Below are 16784 nucleotides of genomic sequence, written 5' to 3'. Positions count from 1 at the left end.
TCATTAAGAACAAATGGCACATTACATAATTTAATACTCAACTAAAGGGTAATTATGGAAAGAAAGTGGAAGTCGTGTATCTTTGTGACTTGTAGTGATTTATAATTCAATGAAACAGTAATAAACAATCCCTGATATTAAGCTAATTACAATTTTTAGTACTTTATAGTTGTACATGAGCGAAGCATTTAAATAGTCCATACCCTTTCTATTTCTACGTACCCATCCCATGAATTTTTTTTTTCATTTTTTACCGGAAAAGAATTCGAAATTTTATTAACTTGCATGGTGAAAGGCCTGAGAATCTTCAAGGGCTAGGTTGGACAGCCAGCGGGGTAAATTAATTTCCCCGGCCTCCAAACTTTCCTTCCTATCTACTAAGAACTGCAGGGAATGTTTTGCCACAACATTGGCAACGTACCCTATTGCAATCACACCTTACAAAGGAAAAAATGCCAGATGAAAATTGAGACAGATCGAAGATGGATCCAATACAAAATATATAATCGAGTCGCGGTCAGCATAAGTCTTATCCCAGTTGATTGCTTGAACTACTTGTTTTGTGTCACCTTCCGTGATAATTTGTGAGAGATTCCCTTCCAAATTAAAGCCGTTGCCAATGCGAACTGAAAGCCCATGACTTCGATAAGACGTGGGGAAAATGATCTTGGGATTGGAGGGCACCACGTGGTGCCTGAGCAGCGCATCTGGGCCGTCCATTTAGGTTTTGGATGGCTTGGATTTCCATTCCTTTATTTCAATCTGGACAGTCCAACACATTTTTGGACGGCCTGGATGCACAGCACCCAAAAATTTATCATGGATTGATTGCAAGGCAAGCCCAACCATGCCCATGCCGCCAGTCCCATACTGCTAGTTAAGAGCACCATCGGCATTAATCTTGATAATCCCAATTGGAGGGGGCTGCCACCAATTGGGAATTTTTTGTTCTCTCTTTTTCCATTGCTAAAGGACACAAAGGAAATTTTTTGCAAAGATAGAGTAGGGAAGCACGATCCTTTTTTTTTTTTTTTTGGTAATGCAGAGTATCACAAGCTAGGGCTGCCCAGTGAATCAATCGTACCGCCGAATCTGACCAATCCGTCCAAATCGATCCGTCCGTGAACCAAACCAAGGTATGTGACGGATGAATGCAGATGGAAAAAATAATAATCCACTGCGAGTAGATTGGATCACCCCAATCTGCCCAAAGTAAAAAATTAAAAAAAATGTGAGAAAGTTAAGCTCTTCACAATAAACTATTAGCCCCACCAAAATAATACTGGTAAATTCAACAGTACTCCATACACCATGCTACTTGTTATTGACATTGAAATTTCAACATTATGTCAATACAAAAAATTAATGGCTAGTCTTGGAGCAATACAGAGTGGTATGATGTTTTATTACTTTTTAAATTTTTAGTATTTATAAAAAATAAATTACAAGCTTAAATCTGTTCAAACCACATCCAAACTGATCTGACCGAACAACGCTCACGGACCGGTGGTGGATGAGGTAAGTATGAATGTGTGTGTTTTGCTCTATGATTTTTGGATTTCAAAGATCGAGCTTTAATTTTTAGAGCAGATATGAACGTGCTTTATTTGAAAAAATGTTACTTGAGTAATGTAACTAACATTTTTACAGATGCAAAATTTTGGAAGCTTTTTAGATTTTTTCGAAGTACTCAGGTTGTTTCAAATCCGCCCAAACCGACCAAGCCGAGCCACCTAAATTGCAAACCAAACCGCCTAGGAACCGAACCAATCCACCCAAAATCGTACAGCAATTAGGCCAGTTTGTGCTCACCTCGGACTATTTCCTACGGCCCCTCCCTTAGTCGTTTCATAAGCTTACGCGTGGGGGTGAGATTGCCCCAAGAGTTGTTGGCAAGAAGAATCAAACCTGAAATCTTCAGAAGGAACAAACCCCTAAATCTCAAGCCAATACCACTTGGCCAACCCCTTTGGGTTGGGGATGCACGATCTTACCGGCCCGAATAGATTCAATTCGAGTTGTCCATATTGAGATGAACAACCGGATGCCGTTCAACACCCCGCTCAACAAGGTGCTTGGCAGCATCCCGGGTCCCCGGCCCGAAGGATGATATCCACAATCAATTTATAATCAACCAACTCGAGAAATGAACCTGATACCCTATATCTACGGTCAATTTCTCAGATACGAGCTTCTACTTGACAAAAGTTGACAGATTCGATGCCTCCAAAAGCCAATCGAAACTGCTTAATTAATTCAGACGACTTTATAGTAGTGTTCATAAATCAACGTGGTTTTTTATTAGCTACAGGAATATATGCAACGACCTTTAGAATGAAATGAATGCCCCATGCAAAAGATCCTCTTGGCTTTTTCAGTCGGAGCTAGCCCTTCACGAAGAAGAGAATTATATTTTTTATCGGGAATGTTTTAAGCACCACAACTTTAACGGCCTTCTGGGCCGTTATCCCCACCTCTGAGGTGTTATTAACATATTTGGGGTCAGCCCATACCGAGTGTTGCTCCGATATTAATTGGGTTCTTCTCAAATGGGTGGTGGATTTGGGCCCTAAAGATTAGTCGAGGTAAGCTGGTTCGGACACCTGAAAGTTATTAGGGGAAAAAACACCACGAGATTAGAATTTAACGAACTTAATTTGACAAGATTTCTTTAATATTCAGGTACAAGATCTTGTAGTATTTTCCTTGTAGGTCATACAAGATCTTTTACCTGGAAACACAGGAAATTTTTAGGTCATACAAGAGAGAAAAGATACAAGTCTGCCTTTTATGACCTATATTTTGAACATATAGCTCAATCTATAGTATTCTGGATGTTACATACAATTACTGGACCATATCACACTCATTATTTGGTCATTGATGTCATGATTCATAGCTCAATCTATAGTATGAAAGAGCTTTGTATAAACGGCATTTTGGAATATGGGATAAGAAGAGAGCACTCTGTCACGCTAGATTAGTCCTTTTCATATTTGTTGTGGTTATGAGTGCTTAATTATGAGCAACTTTGATCATCTTTCCTTTCAAAAGACATGAACTTTAACAAAAACAGTTGCTAACATTAAATTGAATCTTAAAGTCACTGGAGTGTGCTAAAACATTACTCGAAAAGAACTAATTATGATCTCGGGCAACATTCATGCCTCTCGTAATTTGAAGACCAGTTTTTATTTTTCCTTTTTCTCTCTAATACAGTATCTAATTTCACGTTTCTGCCTGTTGTCATTCTTATATTTTGGAGGTCGATCTCCCTTATGTTTTCTGAAAGCCTTTTGCTAACCTGAAATACTAACATGTAGAAAACAACCACCTAAATTTCCCTTGTATTTCCTGGAACAAGCAGACTTTCCAGAAATCTGAGCCGACTACCTTTTTTAATGCAATGCACGTACTCTATATCAGCTTACGCGCACATCGGACTTTCATTGTCTTCATAGACTTTCACATAACATTGCATGCTACTCAAAAGTTGGAAAACCTTTCCTAATGTACACCAATATCCAAAATAAAAGCAGCCTTTTACTCCGTGATCACTTGCAAGCTTGGGGATCGAATTAAGGAGGGAAAAGGGGTTAATTAGGAATATTTATAACTACGCTAATGCTTTGGTGATCATGTCTGAGTACCACATTTTAAGTACAATTTTATGTGTCGATCACCACTGTATTGGTAGAATATGCCTCATTTATTATGTAGTGAAGTACATTCTACCAATACAATAATGACACCTCACACGATACGCAAAATGTGATACTCCAACATGGTCAACGTAGCATTGCTCTTATATCTATACATCAACATGACAAACAGGAAGTGCAACAAAAGGGACTTGACCCACAACCCCCTCCTTACTCAACCGAATCAAAACATCACATTTCACGTAAATCCCGTAACGCCCTGTAGTTATACCAGCAGCCTTCCACCTGATTTTCCCCAGCAAAACCAAACTCAACCCAACCACCCCGTACTCCTCATCCATCCCCAACCCATACGCCACCTCCGGAGCCACCGGCACCGCCCCGCCGCCACCGCCACAAACACCGCACCCGCCGCCCACAGCGCCACCCAGTACGGGTGCCATCTCCACCCTGGTATGCTTCTCGTGGAACAGGGGCGGCAAGGCCACCGGCTGCGTGATCATTTGGTTATGGTACGACACGTAGGCCGAGAGGCGGTCGTAGAGGATCGAGACGCGGTGGTTTGGGTTTGTGGTGATGATGGTGAATTGCATGGCGGCGGATACGGACGGTGGCGGGGCGGAGGTGTTGGTGGTGAGGTTGAGGACGGTGACGGAGGCGACGGTGAAGTAGGGTTTATGTGGGCGGTAGACTAGGTATAGTGTGAGGAGGGTGATGCCGGCTAGGAGGAGGAAGACGGCCAGGCAACAGCAGAGGGCGCGGCGGGGTTGTTTGGCGGCGTAGCGGTAATCGGTGGGGGGTTGGGTGGAGAGTTGGGTTGGGGATTTGGTGGGGGGTTGGGTTGCGGGTTTGGTGGGGGGTTTGTGGTTGCAGCTGCAGCTGGCCTGGCAGTTGCAGTTGTCGTGGATCATGTTGGTGGTATGTGAGAGTGACGGTGGTGGTGAGGTTCCTCCGGGTTTGGGTTCTTCTGCCATAGAGCAAGATTTTGAAGGGGGGGGTGGGGGGTGCGTGTGTGTGTGTGGCTAGAGAATAAGAAAAAGGAGCCGAATAAGAGCAAAATGTAAGGGACAGATGTGACGAAAGAGGGAGGAAAGTGGAAGTCGGAATATGTGACGAAATTAATGTTATGAATTTCCTTTATAAAATCAGAGAGAAAAAATCCCTTTAATGTTATTATTATAGTACTACAAAAATAGTTTCCAACAAAATGGTCTAAAAATTGTATTGTGTTGGGAGAGAAACTTATTCACGGCTTACGGGATTGGCCCTAGATCCACCAGGCGACCGCCTAGAGTCTCCTCTTTTGGTCCAAATAATTGAGCTTCCAAATAATTTATTATATTAAATATTTTCTAAGTGAATCAATTTACAACAATAATATTGTGTCATGGTGGTAAGCAGCTTGCTCAAGGAGCTTGGGATTGTGAGTTTGATTCCTGTCTCTTTCAGTTTTTTAACGCAAATTTTGATTCCGGTAAAAAACGGGGTTGGAAACGAAGTTTTAGGGTGTCAAACTCACGACCTGAGAATTCTAAAGAGAGTATAAACACTTTGCCACTAAACTACAAGACTAATTTGCTTCTTTTATCGAACAAATAATACTGTAATTATACTAAAAAATGAGAGGCCTCATTTTTATCTTACCTAGGTCCTCGTAAATTTTAGGGCCGGACCTGAGGGATCAGTCATAAACAAGTTTTGCAGCAGTAACCAATCGCAACCGTCCAAAAGTGTTCTGGACGGTCCGGATTTTATTTTATTTTATTTTCCGAAAAAGTTTCATTAACATCCGAACCATCCAAAACACTTTAGGGCGGTCGCGATTGACTCCGTACACAATTTTTTCTCGTGTTAAACTTTAAAACTAGTTAGCAGTAACCTATAAGCATTTTCAACCCATATCTATCTATTTCTTCAAAAGGTAACCTATAAGTAACCATGTTTCATTTTAATTCTTTGAACTAGAGATTGGAATTTGAGCAGCCAAATAGACTCCAACCATGTTTCATTTTAATTCTTCGAAATAGAGATTGGACTTTTGAGTCGCCAAATTAATATAACGCAAAAGTAAACTTTTTTTAATTTTCTTTTCAAATTGAGCCAGCAGTTGTTTATTGACCTTGATGCAACGGATTTACTGTCTTACCGTGTTCATATATTATTTGAGTCTCCAAAATATGAGAACTTTCATGGGTGGAGTATTTAATTAACTTTTGCGCTCAGTTTTTCAAATTTTTGTTGAAAAGTTCACTTAGAACTTCTAAATGCGGTGGAAAATGTTTGTTCGATTTATTTGATTGTGTTATTTATCTAAAGATTATGATTGATAATTGCCCCCTTCCCTCAATTTTTCGAGTTCGCCACTCTCAACAGCACCATTAAAGTTTTCAAAAAGGAACATGCAGCTAGGTATATCATGGGTCGAACTCTTATGCTCAAGATCGTGTGTCTAGTAGACTGGGTTGAATATGCTCCAAGTTTATGTGCCTAGCAGACTCACTCTTCATAGACAAACTTGGGATTTGCAAGCCTGTGTAATCCTCATAGACAAACTTGGGATTTGCAAGCCTGTGTAATTTGGGATTACCGTTACAACAACAATATCATAAGCTTGCCAGGTCGGAAAAGAGAAATCAGAGTTTGCCAAATGAAAATTGTTGTTCTCCATTCATTGAAATTGAAAACTCTGCCTAAAGCTTTCTACCGGATGACAAAGATGCTAGCAATCGAACGTCAAAAAAGACATTTGGTTTGTTTTCTCTCTCATTGTCTACGAGGCAGTGATCCTACACAACCCCACGCAGAACCACATCGTTGGAATCTGCCGAAAGCTGAAGAAAGGATTTCCAAAACAAAAGCTAGATTGAGAGTACCCTCTTTCACAAAGAGGTAGTATCCCAAATCAAGAAAATGCTTCTCACTTCTTGTCCTAAAATGAAGCTCGCCCAAATATACCACTCCTCACTCTGCTTCAGACAATCCTAGAGGTTTGAGTCAATTAAGGCAGCAGGACAATGGTAATGAAGGTCGAAATCTGCTAAGGATTGTGTAACAACTCACCTGCCAAATTAACTAGCCCCGCCAAATTAACTAGCCCTGAAAATGGATGGAGCTTAAGCCAATTAAGGCCAGGAGAGCATTGCCAGCATAAGGGACGAGACGAGAGGTGTACACCAAAGGCAGACCGATCGACCCAACCCAGAATCCAACTCGAGCTTCTTGACCAAAAAACCAGGAGAATAAAAACAAAAAAGGAAAAAGCCCACGACATAAACAAAGATTACATATGCTGATACAAACCATTTGGGTTTGGGGTCTGCAGACTGCAGAGCACCTCCAATGAACTACAAACGTATAAAATTAAAATAAGTACAATAACTTTCCTAACTAAGTGCACTAGGCTTAGTTCTCACACAACTAGTGAAACATGACAAACACACTACCTACCTCCTAACTGAATGCTAGACAAACATCCAGTACAACCCTATAACCTATGTCAAAACTTCCACTCCAAATGTCAGCACTTAACCACAATACACTCATTTTCTATTAACAACTAATGTTAGTGTACAACATATACATACCATACCCAGGGAAGATTTTGGCCATGTCTCATGGAATGAAGCAGTCAAGAATCAACAAAAACACGGGGGTGAGAGTCAGTGGATCAGGATTCAGGGTGTGGACTGTTCGTTTTGCACTTGACGAACAAACTGTCCTTTCACTCGTGGACGCTGTTCCGCAAGTCTTTTCCTGCTCTGGTACCGAACCTGCACACGGATATTCCCATTAACAAGTAGAACATCTCACTGCAGAAGTCGGCGTGTAATTTGGTGCTTATAAGGAAAAACAGAATCTACAGGAGGACCTGATGAACGGGCTTCAGGCCCTCCAATCACCTTGCTCACCCTCAAAACTTGGATGAAGTTGTGATTGCAGTTCTAAGCTGGCCAACTTCATTGATAGGGAGCAATTGACACTAAATAAAAGTGTTAGGCGTTGGACACGGCTCATCAGACACACCTCAACATGGGTAGCTCAAACATACCTCTAACAAGTTCTTTTTTTCCTTTTAATTTACGAAATTTCTTTCAAATATTGGACGAATTGAAATGTTTGGATATGCTCAAGAAATGCATATCCCATACACATGCAAGAAAGTTGAAACACATATGAGTTTTGACACTAGTTTGAAGAAAACTTTGGAGTGGCTGTAAGATAACACTAATTATACTTACACATCCTTCCTACAGGCATTCTAGTTTTAGCACCCTTAAATAGTATTTTAACAGAAAAAAATAAAATAAAGATATCTATTCTATCTTTTAAGGGAGAGCACCCTTTTGGTATGGACTCAAATTTGAGGCTGGCTCATATTTACACTACACCGAAACTGTCCTTCAACCGTCACAGTATTTCCATTGCAACATGTATTTCCCTCCGATCTCATGGTTCCTGATGTTCTCTATTGCACGAGCATTGCGTGAGCATAACCGCTAATAAACATAAAAGATGGGATAGTTTTCTCGTTACATTGCAAACACATGAAATGCGCATTTACTTGCTATCATGACCATGTCCCATGTCTCCATAAGAATGGCCATGGTGGATTGACACTAGTCAGCATGGTGGACCGACCAAAGGCTTTCATGCTTCTGGTTGGGGTAAACTTTGTAAGTAAGCTAATTCTTTTTTGTTTTTCCACAGCTTCATTCTTAATATATATGATTTTCTCTTTGCTTTGCAAAACCTCAGTCCCTTGCATTCAATGATGATACAATGAAGATGTGGATAGTGATTACAAGGATGATTTTGCTACACTCACATACCTTTTTGTCATAGCAACGATCTTTTCGTTTCAATCTGAATTTTAATAGAGCTGCTTCCCTTTGACTGGGGCAATGAGAATCTTTCCTTCCTAACCCAGTATCAATCACAATCTCAGATACCCTCGTTCTGACAAATGAAGCGGGTTGAATGGCATCACCATCACATCCATCGCACTTATTTTCAGAAGCACCACTCTCAAGCTTGTTACCATCACTACAGTCACATAAAGTACTAATACAACTCAGTCCAGGGGTGGCAGAACCATCTCTCAGCACAGATTCGAAATTGTTATCCTCCTCTCGTACAGTATTCCCAGTAGAATGGTTAGTAGTTTTCTCATATGGAATGTTACATTGGTCTGAATTATGAATTTCAGAACTGGAATGAGCTGAGGAACTCATCAGGAAGGGGGACTGCTCGCACTGGTCTTTGGCATTCCACAATGGAGGGAAATCTGACTGTGTGTACATGATAGGTGGAAATATCTGACCATAACCAGAAAAGAAGCTGTCAAATTTTACTCCAGGGACAGGAACATGCCCAAGCTGATGACCTACGAATGCAGTTTCAGAGTGTCCAGATTGACCAGAGAACAGGCTGGACATATTATTCTCCTGACTATCTGATACAGCACCATGTGGTTGGATACCAACTTTGTTCTGGGCGAAATGATTTAGTTCCTTGTAAAAACTAGATGCAGCCTCCTTCAGTTCAGAGCAATCACTGGGTGATGCTGGAAGAAGTGGTCTTGATGCCTTACCGTCATTATACCTGCAGCCATTAATTACACATCGTATAAGATATTATCTAATCCAAATTATTTAACTACAAGGCATAAAATTGCAATCAACGTCTGTTACATTGATCACTGTTTTAATTTATGAAAAGAAGAAACTATAAACAACTTACACATGATATAACCAACTAGCCTATGAATCCTATTTAAGAGGTCGTAGGTTCAAACCTCAAGGGATAGACCAAAGGTTAATGTTCCCTCCTCACTCCCCCTCGAGGCTACCCCAAGTGTCTAGGTCCAGTCAGAACACGCATACATACACCCAAATTTTTTTTGCATAAGCTATTTGCAGTCAAAAATTCTCCCCGTGACTTCCATTCATAGTCCATTGCCGAAAGAAGAGGAAAAAAAACCCAGAAATACTGAGATGCTTATATCTCTCCTCCAATCTTATTGGTAGTTGGTAGCATAACTTAACTAAGATTTTAACTATTGGGAAACTTCTTCGCTCAAAGTTGTTAGATATTATGATTTTAGCTATTGGGACACTTCTTAGCTCATGGTAGTTAGATATTAAGATTTTAGCTATTGGGAAACTTCTTAGCTCATGGGAGTTAGATATTCTCAAAATATTTTTGCTACCATATATCTTCATCAAATTCAAGCAAGCTTTATTTACTGTAAAACAAATGAATAAAGTTACAAAAAAGAAAATCATTTAGCTGTTTAGGCTAACAAAATAAATACTACGGTAAATCTCAAGTATGATTCTGTAAGGACCTTCTGGTTTGTACATACGAACAACAGTTTCAAATTCAAAAACCAACGAGCATTAAGAGGACTAGGGTTTATTCTTTGCTAACAGACTTTATATTGTGTTTCAGAGCTTCATATTTTCTCTTTTAAATAGGCATAAAACAAGAATAAAGGTGAACATACGACAACTGGCCAGTGCTCTACCACAACCAAAGCAAGAACTACACCACCTCAATTGCACCAGAAAAAATGCCAATACTAACAAAGCTACCAGCCACAAGTTATAGAGTTTTTCTTTTTGCAAGACAAAGTTGTCGATAAGTCTTCACTAGAGATGCCATTTAGCAAGCAAAGTCGATATCAAAAATTAGAAAATCCTCGTTATAAATAGAAGGCTATGAGACAACTTAAACTGGTTTCTTGTACTAAGGAAGCATTCTGAAATGCGTGACACCATAACCACATGTGGCCTTACTATTATTCGCTTCATTAGCATGTATTTTCAAAGAGATTAGGTTGGAAGCAGCAACTCACCATGAAAAGGCAGAGGCGTTAGAGTGGTTTAAAGTATGCCCTTCGTCGGTAGCTTCAGTTTTTGGGTAACTTTGATGAAATCTCCTTAAAGAAAGTTCCAAATCGGGAGCAAAACTGAACCTGCTCGTATTGTCATTGGCACTCAAGTTTCCATAAGTGTTCTCTGGGTGCTGTTCAAATTTGCCAATCAAGTCTAGGGCTCCAATTGAAGGTTCACTCATATTGGTAGCAAGGAAATGAACCTCAATGTTCTTACTAGCATGTCCTTCATTACTTTCTGGGTCAAAGTCTGCATCCCCAGTCATGGCTCTACCACAAACAAGGTCGTCCATGGACACAGTTGAACTATAGGGTTCGTTGCAGGAAGCACTTTCCAGTTCCATTCCAATTGATTTTCCTGTAACAAGTAGCTGGTCAAATACTCTATTTGATATTAAAAAAAAAAGAAGAGGAGAACAAAGTCTACTGCAATGGGAGGAACAAGAGGGACTATGGCATACTTCCGATTCCAGTCTTGGGTATAAGTGATTTCTCATCCAAAAGCATACGGTCTTCATGCTCTTCTGTATTGAACCTTTTATAGCTACTCCCCCATTTAAGATGCGATAAACCCTGCATATTTTGCATGTTTGCACTCTTGGCTTCCAAGCAAGGCGTACAAGAGCTCTGCACAAGAGGTGGCAAAAAATGCAGTTTCTATGATAGACTTCACTCATGAAGCCAACCTAAACTGGAAATATTTTTCCTTGCGGTATGAGTGGCTTCACACACACAACCCATCATAGCTCCTTTAAAGTACATACACATTACACACAAAACTTTTTCCTCTCATGGTAATTGTGCTATCTTTTAGCCAAATGAAATGAATAACTACATTAAATACCGTCCCTGACTTATTGCGTTGAACTGAGATAAACACTCCCAAGATCTCAACACAACAGAACTCAAGAATATGCCTAGAAACATAAATGGAAAGGTATTGCCGTTCATGTTTACTGGGTTGCTTTCAAGATGAAACCAAACTTACTTGTGCATCACTGCCTTTCTTGCCACAGTCCTTTTTTGGTGTAGAATCGAGAGAATCACTTGAGTGATTGCTCGCTGTGCTGTTTTCAGAAGTGACTTTGACTTTCTCTTGTTCAGACACAGCATTTACAGGAACATACCCTTTGGTCTGCTGCCATTTTTTCTAATAGAACAAGAGAACAGGTTTCAATTACACGCAAAAGCAGTAAATGTGATTGTGAGAGAGGAGGGGGAGGGGGGAGGGGAGTGTAAACTGAAGCATACAATTTGCCGTCTCCAAACATGCTGCCAAAGGTTCCTTAGTTCATTCTTCCTCAGAGGTTTAATAAGAAAGTCAGCAGCACCTTTTAACATGCATTTCAACACAACACTGACTGAATCCTGGGAGGACATCACTGCATCATCATCAGAAGGAATGTCAAGTTGTTTCAGCAGAATATGAAAACAACAAGTGAACCCACAAAAATCTTGTCAGAATGGCATACTTATCACAGGAATATTTTTGCAAGCGTCATGCTCTGTGATCAAGGTAAGAAGTGCATATCCAGATATCGATGGCAACTCCACTTCAGTTAATATAAGATCAATGTTGTTTGGTCCCTCCTTTAGTGTCTCCCAAGCCTTTAAGCCATCAGGAACAGCATCAACTGCTCAAGCAAACAAGGAAATTGTCTTCAGTTTCAGATTGACCCCACAAAGGAGAACGAGAACAGGAAACAAAAAGCGATACAAAAATTAATAAAGTACAAAGTTTCAATTCTTTGTTCCAAGTGCTTTTGTTAGTCACACAAGATACCTGGGATCGAATTGTGCTGTGATGAGGGTCTCACGGATCTATGGGTAATAGTGGCCATAAATCATGGCAAAATGCAAAATGTTCAAATACAAGGCCCAGGGCTACCATTGAGAAATCAAATCAAGGATATAAAGAAGCATAGCTTGGAAACTCTTTCATTTTGTAGAAAGCAATGAAACTATGTCGAAACAAAATTGCCTGATGACCACAGCTAAAAAATGGGCACTACATCGGCCATGCGCCATTTGTGCATGGCAAGTAAAATCTAAATTCTTACATAGGGGAAAAAAATTCCACTCAAGCATCAAGATCACTGTTGAGCGAGCAACAGCGGCTTCGTCACAGTATCCCCAATATCCCAGGGCTGCAAAGCTAAGGAAGGTTTGGCTGATTTACATGCCAAATTTTTAGTCAAACTAGCAAGTGCAGTGGTAGCACAACGCCACCATGTAACTTCCTGTGCAGTTGATTGTGTTCAAACCACACTAACTAAAACTAATACTCCTGACTTTTGCTGAGCAAAAAAAGAAAAAAGAGGTCAAAATAAAAGGCATTTGTTCAACATGTGCTTGTGGAGACATCCTCGGACATTAATTATTGGAAGATAGAAAAGTAATTAGAGAACATAAAACCATCAACCAAAGAATCAAATTAGGGGAGTCAACGCGGAATGGGAATTCATTTAGTAAAAGATTCAATAAAATTGATTTATCTTTGTACCATAGATATTACCATTGTCTGTCCCACTCCGCAAAACTCCAAACAACAGATTGGTTGTATCTGGACAATTATGAACAGGAATGGTTATTTTTCTGATCAATCTGGGACTATACTCCAATAACACATAGGATTCTTGAATCTCTGTCCTAGAAAGATTAGGGACGTTGGATAAGTGGATTCCTCAAATACAAGTTAGGTATAAGCGGTTCTCGTGAAACTAGAGTGGATGATGGATTATTGTTGGGATCCTTGTACAATAGCGACTCTTGAGATGAAAGGTTTCACATCACTCATATCAAAATGTGACTTCAAATCCCTCTGAGATAAAGCATGCAAACTCAATGTGGGAATCCATAGGTAAGTTATCAAATCTTCAGATCAGCAATTCCCATCAAATAATGATGAGAAATTTCTTTACTTGCAATTCACATTTATGAAAATTGAGCCTTATGAAAAGGTTTTTTTTTTTCATATACTAGAAGAAATCTCGGCGCTATCCTAACCCAACTCAACCCATTAAACTTATCAACAATCAGCTGAATCTGCCATCTCATTGCACTTGAGTGCAAGTGCACCTATGCAACAGCTAGGCCATCGAAGAAAACAAAATTCAATTAAAACAAAACAAAAAGGAGACAAAAAGGAAGTTATAAAAAAAAAAAGCACAACATAGAAGTGGAAGTCCAATCCTCCAGAACTAATCAGAACACCATTACATGAAGATGTACTTCACAAATAGCAACCCAAAGAACAACTTGTACAAAACCGAAGATAACAACCGAAAAGAATGTCAGGAACAGGTAAAACGTAAAGATGAGAGAGAGAGAGAGAGAGAGAGAGAGAGAGAGAGAGTGAGTTCCGACCTCTGTAACTGCATTTCCGAAGAAGAGCGGCGATAATCTGGCGGGTGGAATCGTCAGATTCGACCAACAAAACCCTCAGAAACCTCCGAGGAAGCACTAATGATGAACTCTCCTTCTCTCTCTCCTCCTCCACCTTCATCCCTCCTCCAATGCTCTCTCCACCTTCACCCATTTTCCATAACCCACAATCGTCCAGAAACCCACACAGCACACAAACGCGGCAGACGAATCAAGCAAACCCTAATCCGGTAATCTCAACAGGTTTCAGAGCACATGTAACAGCAGCATCAAACCCCCCTCCCAAACTTTCTGCTAAATATACTAGTAGTATCTTGTGAGGACAGCTATATCTTGGTGGAGGAGAATTACACGATCCAGATGATTGTAGGAGTATTTGATACCAGCAGCAAAAACCGCCTCAGTTGAGGAAGTCTGTTTCCGTTCCCAGCCGCAGAAAACGAGAGAAAATATCTCCAATAGTTCGAATGATTCTCTCTCTCTCTCTCTCTCTCTCTCAAAGTCTCTGCAGATAGTAAATAAATATACCGCTGATCAAAAGGTAGGAAGCCATTGGCTGGTCGTGGAGCCGAGGTGGCGCAACTCTCCTTCACGCATTTGGATTTTGTTTTCCTGGCATCGTGTGGTTGTGGTGGGTTGAGTCCACGCTGTGGGGTCGGAGGGAAGGACGCGTTGGCGGTTTCCCCACTAACTCTTCGAGATCTCATGGTCAGTAGGCTGACACGTGGAGGATCGCTTTCAGAGTCTTTTGATTAGCGGCTTTGAACCAAAGTGTCCTTTTCTTAGACTACACAAATCCGACGCTCCAACAAAAAAAAACGTATAAACACATAGATGCGCCGCTTCAAAATGAGAACAAACCCTCCAAAGGAAGACAAAACCCCCGAAGGAGAACAAACCCTTTAAAAAGAGGACATTTGAGCATCCGCACCAAGCTGGTTAAACCAGATCTTGTCGCTATTATAGCGAGAAAGTCATCCAAAACCAGTGAGCATCAGCCTCGCTGACAACTCGGGAAAAACTAAAGTAGCTACAGTTCCTCATTTATGTAAACGAGCACATGTTCATTCGGTAAGTATTACTTTATTATTATTCCGTAGCATCTCAACTTGCAGCCTGTTTGGTTGTACGTATACTACATGAAACATGAATAAAGAAGAATAAAGAATCAATATTTTAATGGGATAATTTTAATATAGAGAGCCTGATGTAATAGATATTTTAAAAATGAGTAACTAAAGTAATAAAGTAGCTTTTTAAGGTGTAATTTGATCCAAAATTTAAAGAGGCTTATGCGGATGCCTTTATTAAAACAAAGAACAAAATAAAGAAACACTCCCGAGACATCTACCGCCACTCCTTCGCAACCACATTGATAGACTCATAACCACCACCTCTGTTTCACAAAATAGGATAACATCGTTGGAAGGTGATCGCCCAACATACGCAGTAGACGGCGTCAGGTCACATCGTTAGTTTTGTATCAAATTTTTTTGAATCATTGGTTCGTCTGGACGAGAAGAATCGCGAAAAGGTAAAAAATTAAGACTTTCATCATCAAAATATTTAATTTGGGAATTATCCAATATAAAGCCCAAAAATACCTAGGGATGACAATCTTGACCGAATCAATAGGTACCTGAACCAAAAACGATATTTTTTCCCGAACCATTGTCGCTTGAAGGTGGCCAACTGCCCGACTAGTGACTTATAGAACATTGGGCTACATATTTTTTGTGTTCGCGAGTCTACTCAAAACCAAGATTCAACTAATTTGGGCTCGGATTGCCGAGCAAAAAAAAAAAAAATTTTAATTTGGGCTCGGATTGTTGATGAAACAAGTTCAATATTTGGATTGAAGCTCATTAATTTAAAGAGTTGAGTTCGAACAAGCCTTGCCAAATTGAGCCACAAGCATCTTGGAAGTGTCTCAGGATGGTACACCCGTAGTATTTTTAAGCAGAAAATCCTCCTTCTTCTTCTTTTTTCAAAATGACTGTATCCAAAGCAATACAAAAGCAATTAAAAGGCAAAAGTCTAGAAACTCTTCGGGAGAATTTTGTGCTATCACGCGATTGAAATTGCACAGCAAAAAGGTACATATATTTCTCTTCCGGAAAAGTTTTGCGTGTATTGAAATTGCAAAAAACAAAAGATTTGACCTCGTGTTTGTAGCATTAAAGGGCTAAAGTCACAATGTAACGCCCCGCCATTTTTTAGAAATAAACTCCAAAATATATTGTATTTCAAACACTTCTACGCCCCTATTCTCACCATAAATAAATTACATCACCAAAATAAATTAAAACTGCCAATTAAATAATCCTCTAAATACTCCAAAATTATCAACTCTTCCAAGGCTCTCCAAATAATCCTTACATGCTCCGATTCAACTTCCACTAATCCCGCTCCGCATCTAAAAAAGAAATTATCCGAGAAGTATACGATACAACAGAATAACAAAGCTAATATTCAAGTGAAATCAATAAACGATAATCATCAACCAAGTCGAAGTAACAATCACAAGGGACCCCATACCACGGAATCCTCAGTACATGATCAATGACCCTCCCTCAATACCTTTCTCACCAAGCCACCCTCAACCCATCCTGGATATTGGACAAATTATTGGCAGGGCCGGCTTATAGGATAGGCGAGAGAAGCAACCGCTTCTGGCCCCCGAATTTTGGTTGAAAATTGAGGCCCCACTATAATGTAACTTACATATTAATACCACGTGTGTGGTACCCGTCCGACACCCAAAAACTACTCCGGCGGAGCTATCAAAGTGGCTGGTTAGGGCCATGGCCACCCCTAGGGCCGACTTATAGGATAGGCAAGAG

The 16784-nt window shown here is 40.2% G+C and overlaps 2 protein-coding genes across 3 annotated transcripts; both read right to left on the bottom strand.

Moving 5' to 3' along the window:
- Window positions 1–3523: 3523 nt before the first annotated feature.
- Window positions 3524–4802, bottom strand: LOC131307761 (NDR1/HIN1-like protein 12). The gene has a single exon (XM_058334442.1). The coding sequence runs from the start codon at window positions 4634–4636 to the stop codon at window positions 3812–3814; it is 825 nt and encodes a 274-aa protein (XP_058190425.1). The 5' UTR covers window positions 4637–4802; the 3' UTR covers window positions 3524–3811.
- Window positions 4803–6932: 2130 nt separating this feature from the next.
- On the bottom strand, window positions 6933–14454 carry LOC131307753 (two-component response regulator-like PRR95). 2 transcript variants are annotated; one of them, XM_058334430.1, is made up of 8 exons: window positions 13924–14454; window positions 12030–12191; window positions 11809–11939; window positions 11546–11692; window positions 11019–11184; window positions 10519–10915; window positions 8492–9263; window positions 6933–7432 (listed from the first exon to the last, which is right to left on the bottom strand). In XM_058334430.1, the coding sequence occupies exons 1-8, from the start codon at window positions 14093–14095 to the stop codon at window positions 7337–7339; spliced, it is 2043 nt and encodes a 680-aa protein (XP_058190413.1). In that variant the 5' UTR covers window positions 14096–14454; the 3' UTR covers window positions 6933–7336. The 2 variants fall into 2 exon arrangements, with proteins under 2 accessions (XP_058190413.1, XP_058190403.1); XM_058334420.1 differs by having other exon boundaries at window positions 11546–11707; window positions 13924–14453.
- Window positions 14455–16784: the final 2330 nt, after the last annotated feature.

Source organism: Rhododendron vialii, chromosome 1a (genome assembly GCF_030253575.1).
Source record: "Rhododendron vialii isolate Sample 1 chromosome 1a, ASM3025357v1".
NCBI classification, from domain to species: Eukaryota; Viridiplantae; Streptophyta; class Magnoliopsida; order Ericales; family Ericaceae; genus Rhododendron; species Rhododendron vialii.
The sequence above is the reverse complement of the archived record's forward strand: the minus strand, read 5'-3'. Positions and strand labels throughout refer to the sequence as shown.

Excerpts from the sequence above, each read along its gene's own strand:
- LOC131307753 (XM_058334420.1), bottom strand. The coding sequence starts at position 14,095 with ATGGGTGAAGGTGGAGAGAGCATTGGAGGAGGGATGAAGGTGGAGGAG. Across the intron at positions 10,916-11,018 it reads ACCCAAGACTGGAATCGGAA|GAAAATCAATTGGAATGGAA; the intron begins GTATGCCATAGT and ends TACTTGTTACAG. Across the intron at positions 7,433-8,491 it reads ATCGTTGCTATGACAAAAAG|GTTCGGTACCAGAGCAGGAA; the intron begins GTATGTGAGTGT and ends ATCCGTGTGCAG.
- LOC131307761 (XM_058334442.1), bottom strand. The coding sequence starts at position 4,636 with ATGGCAGAAGAACCCAAACCCGGAGGAACCTCACCACCACCGTCACTC.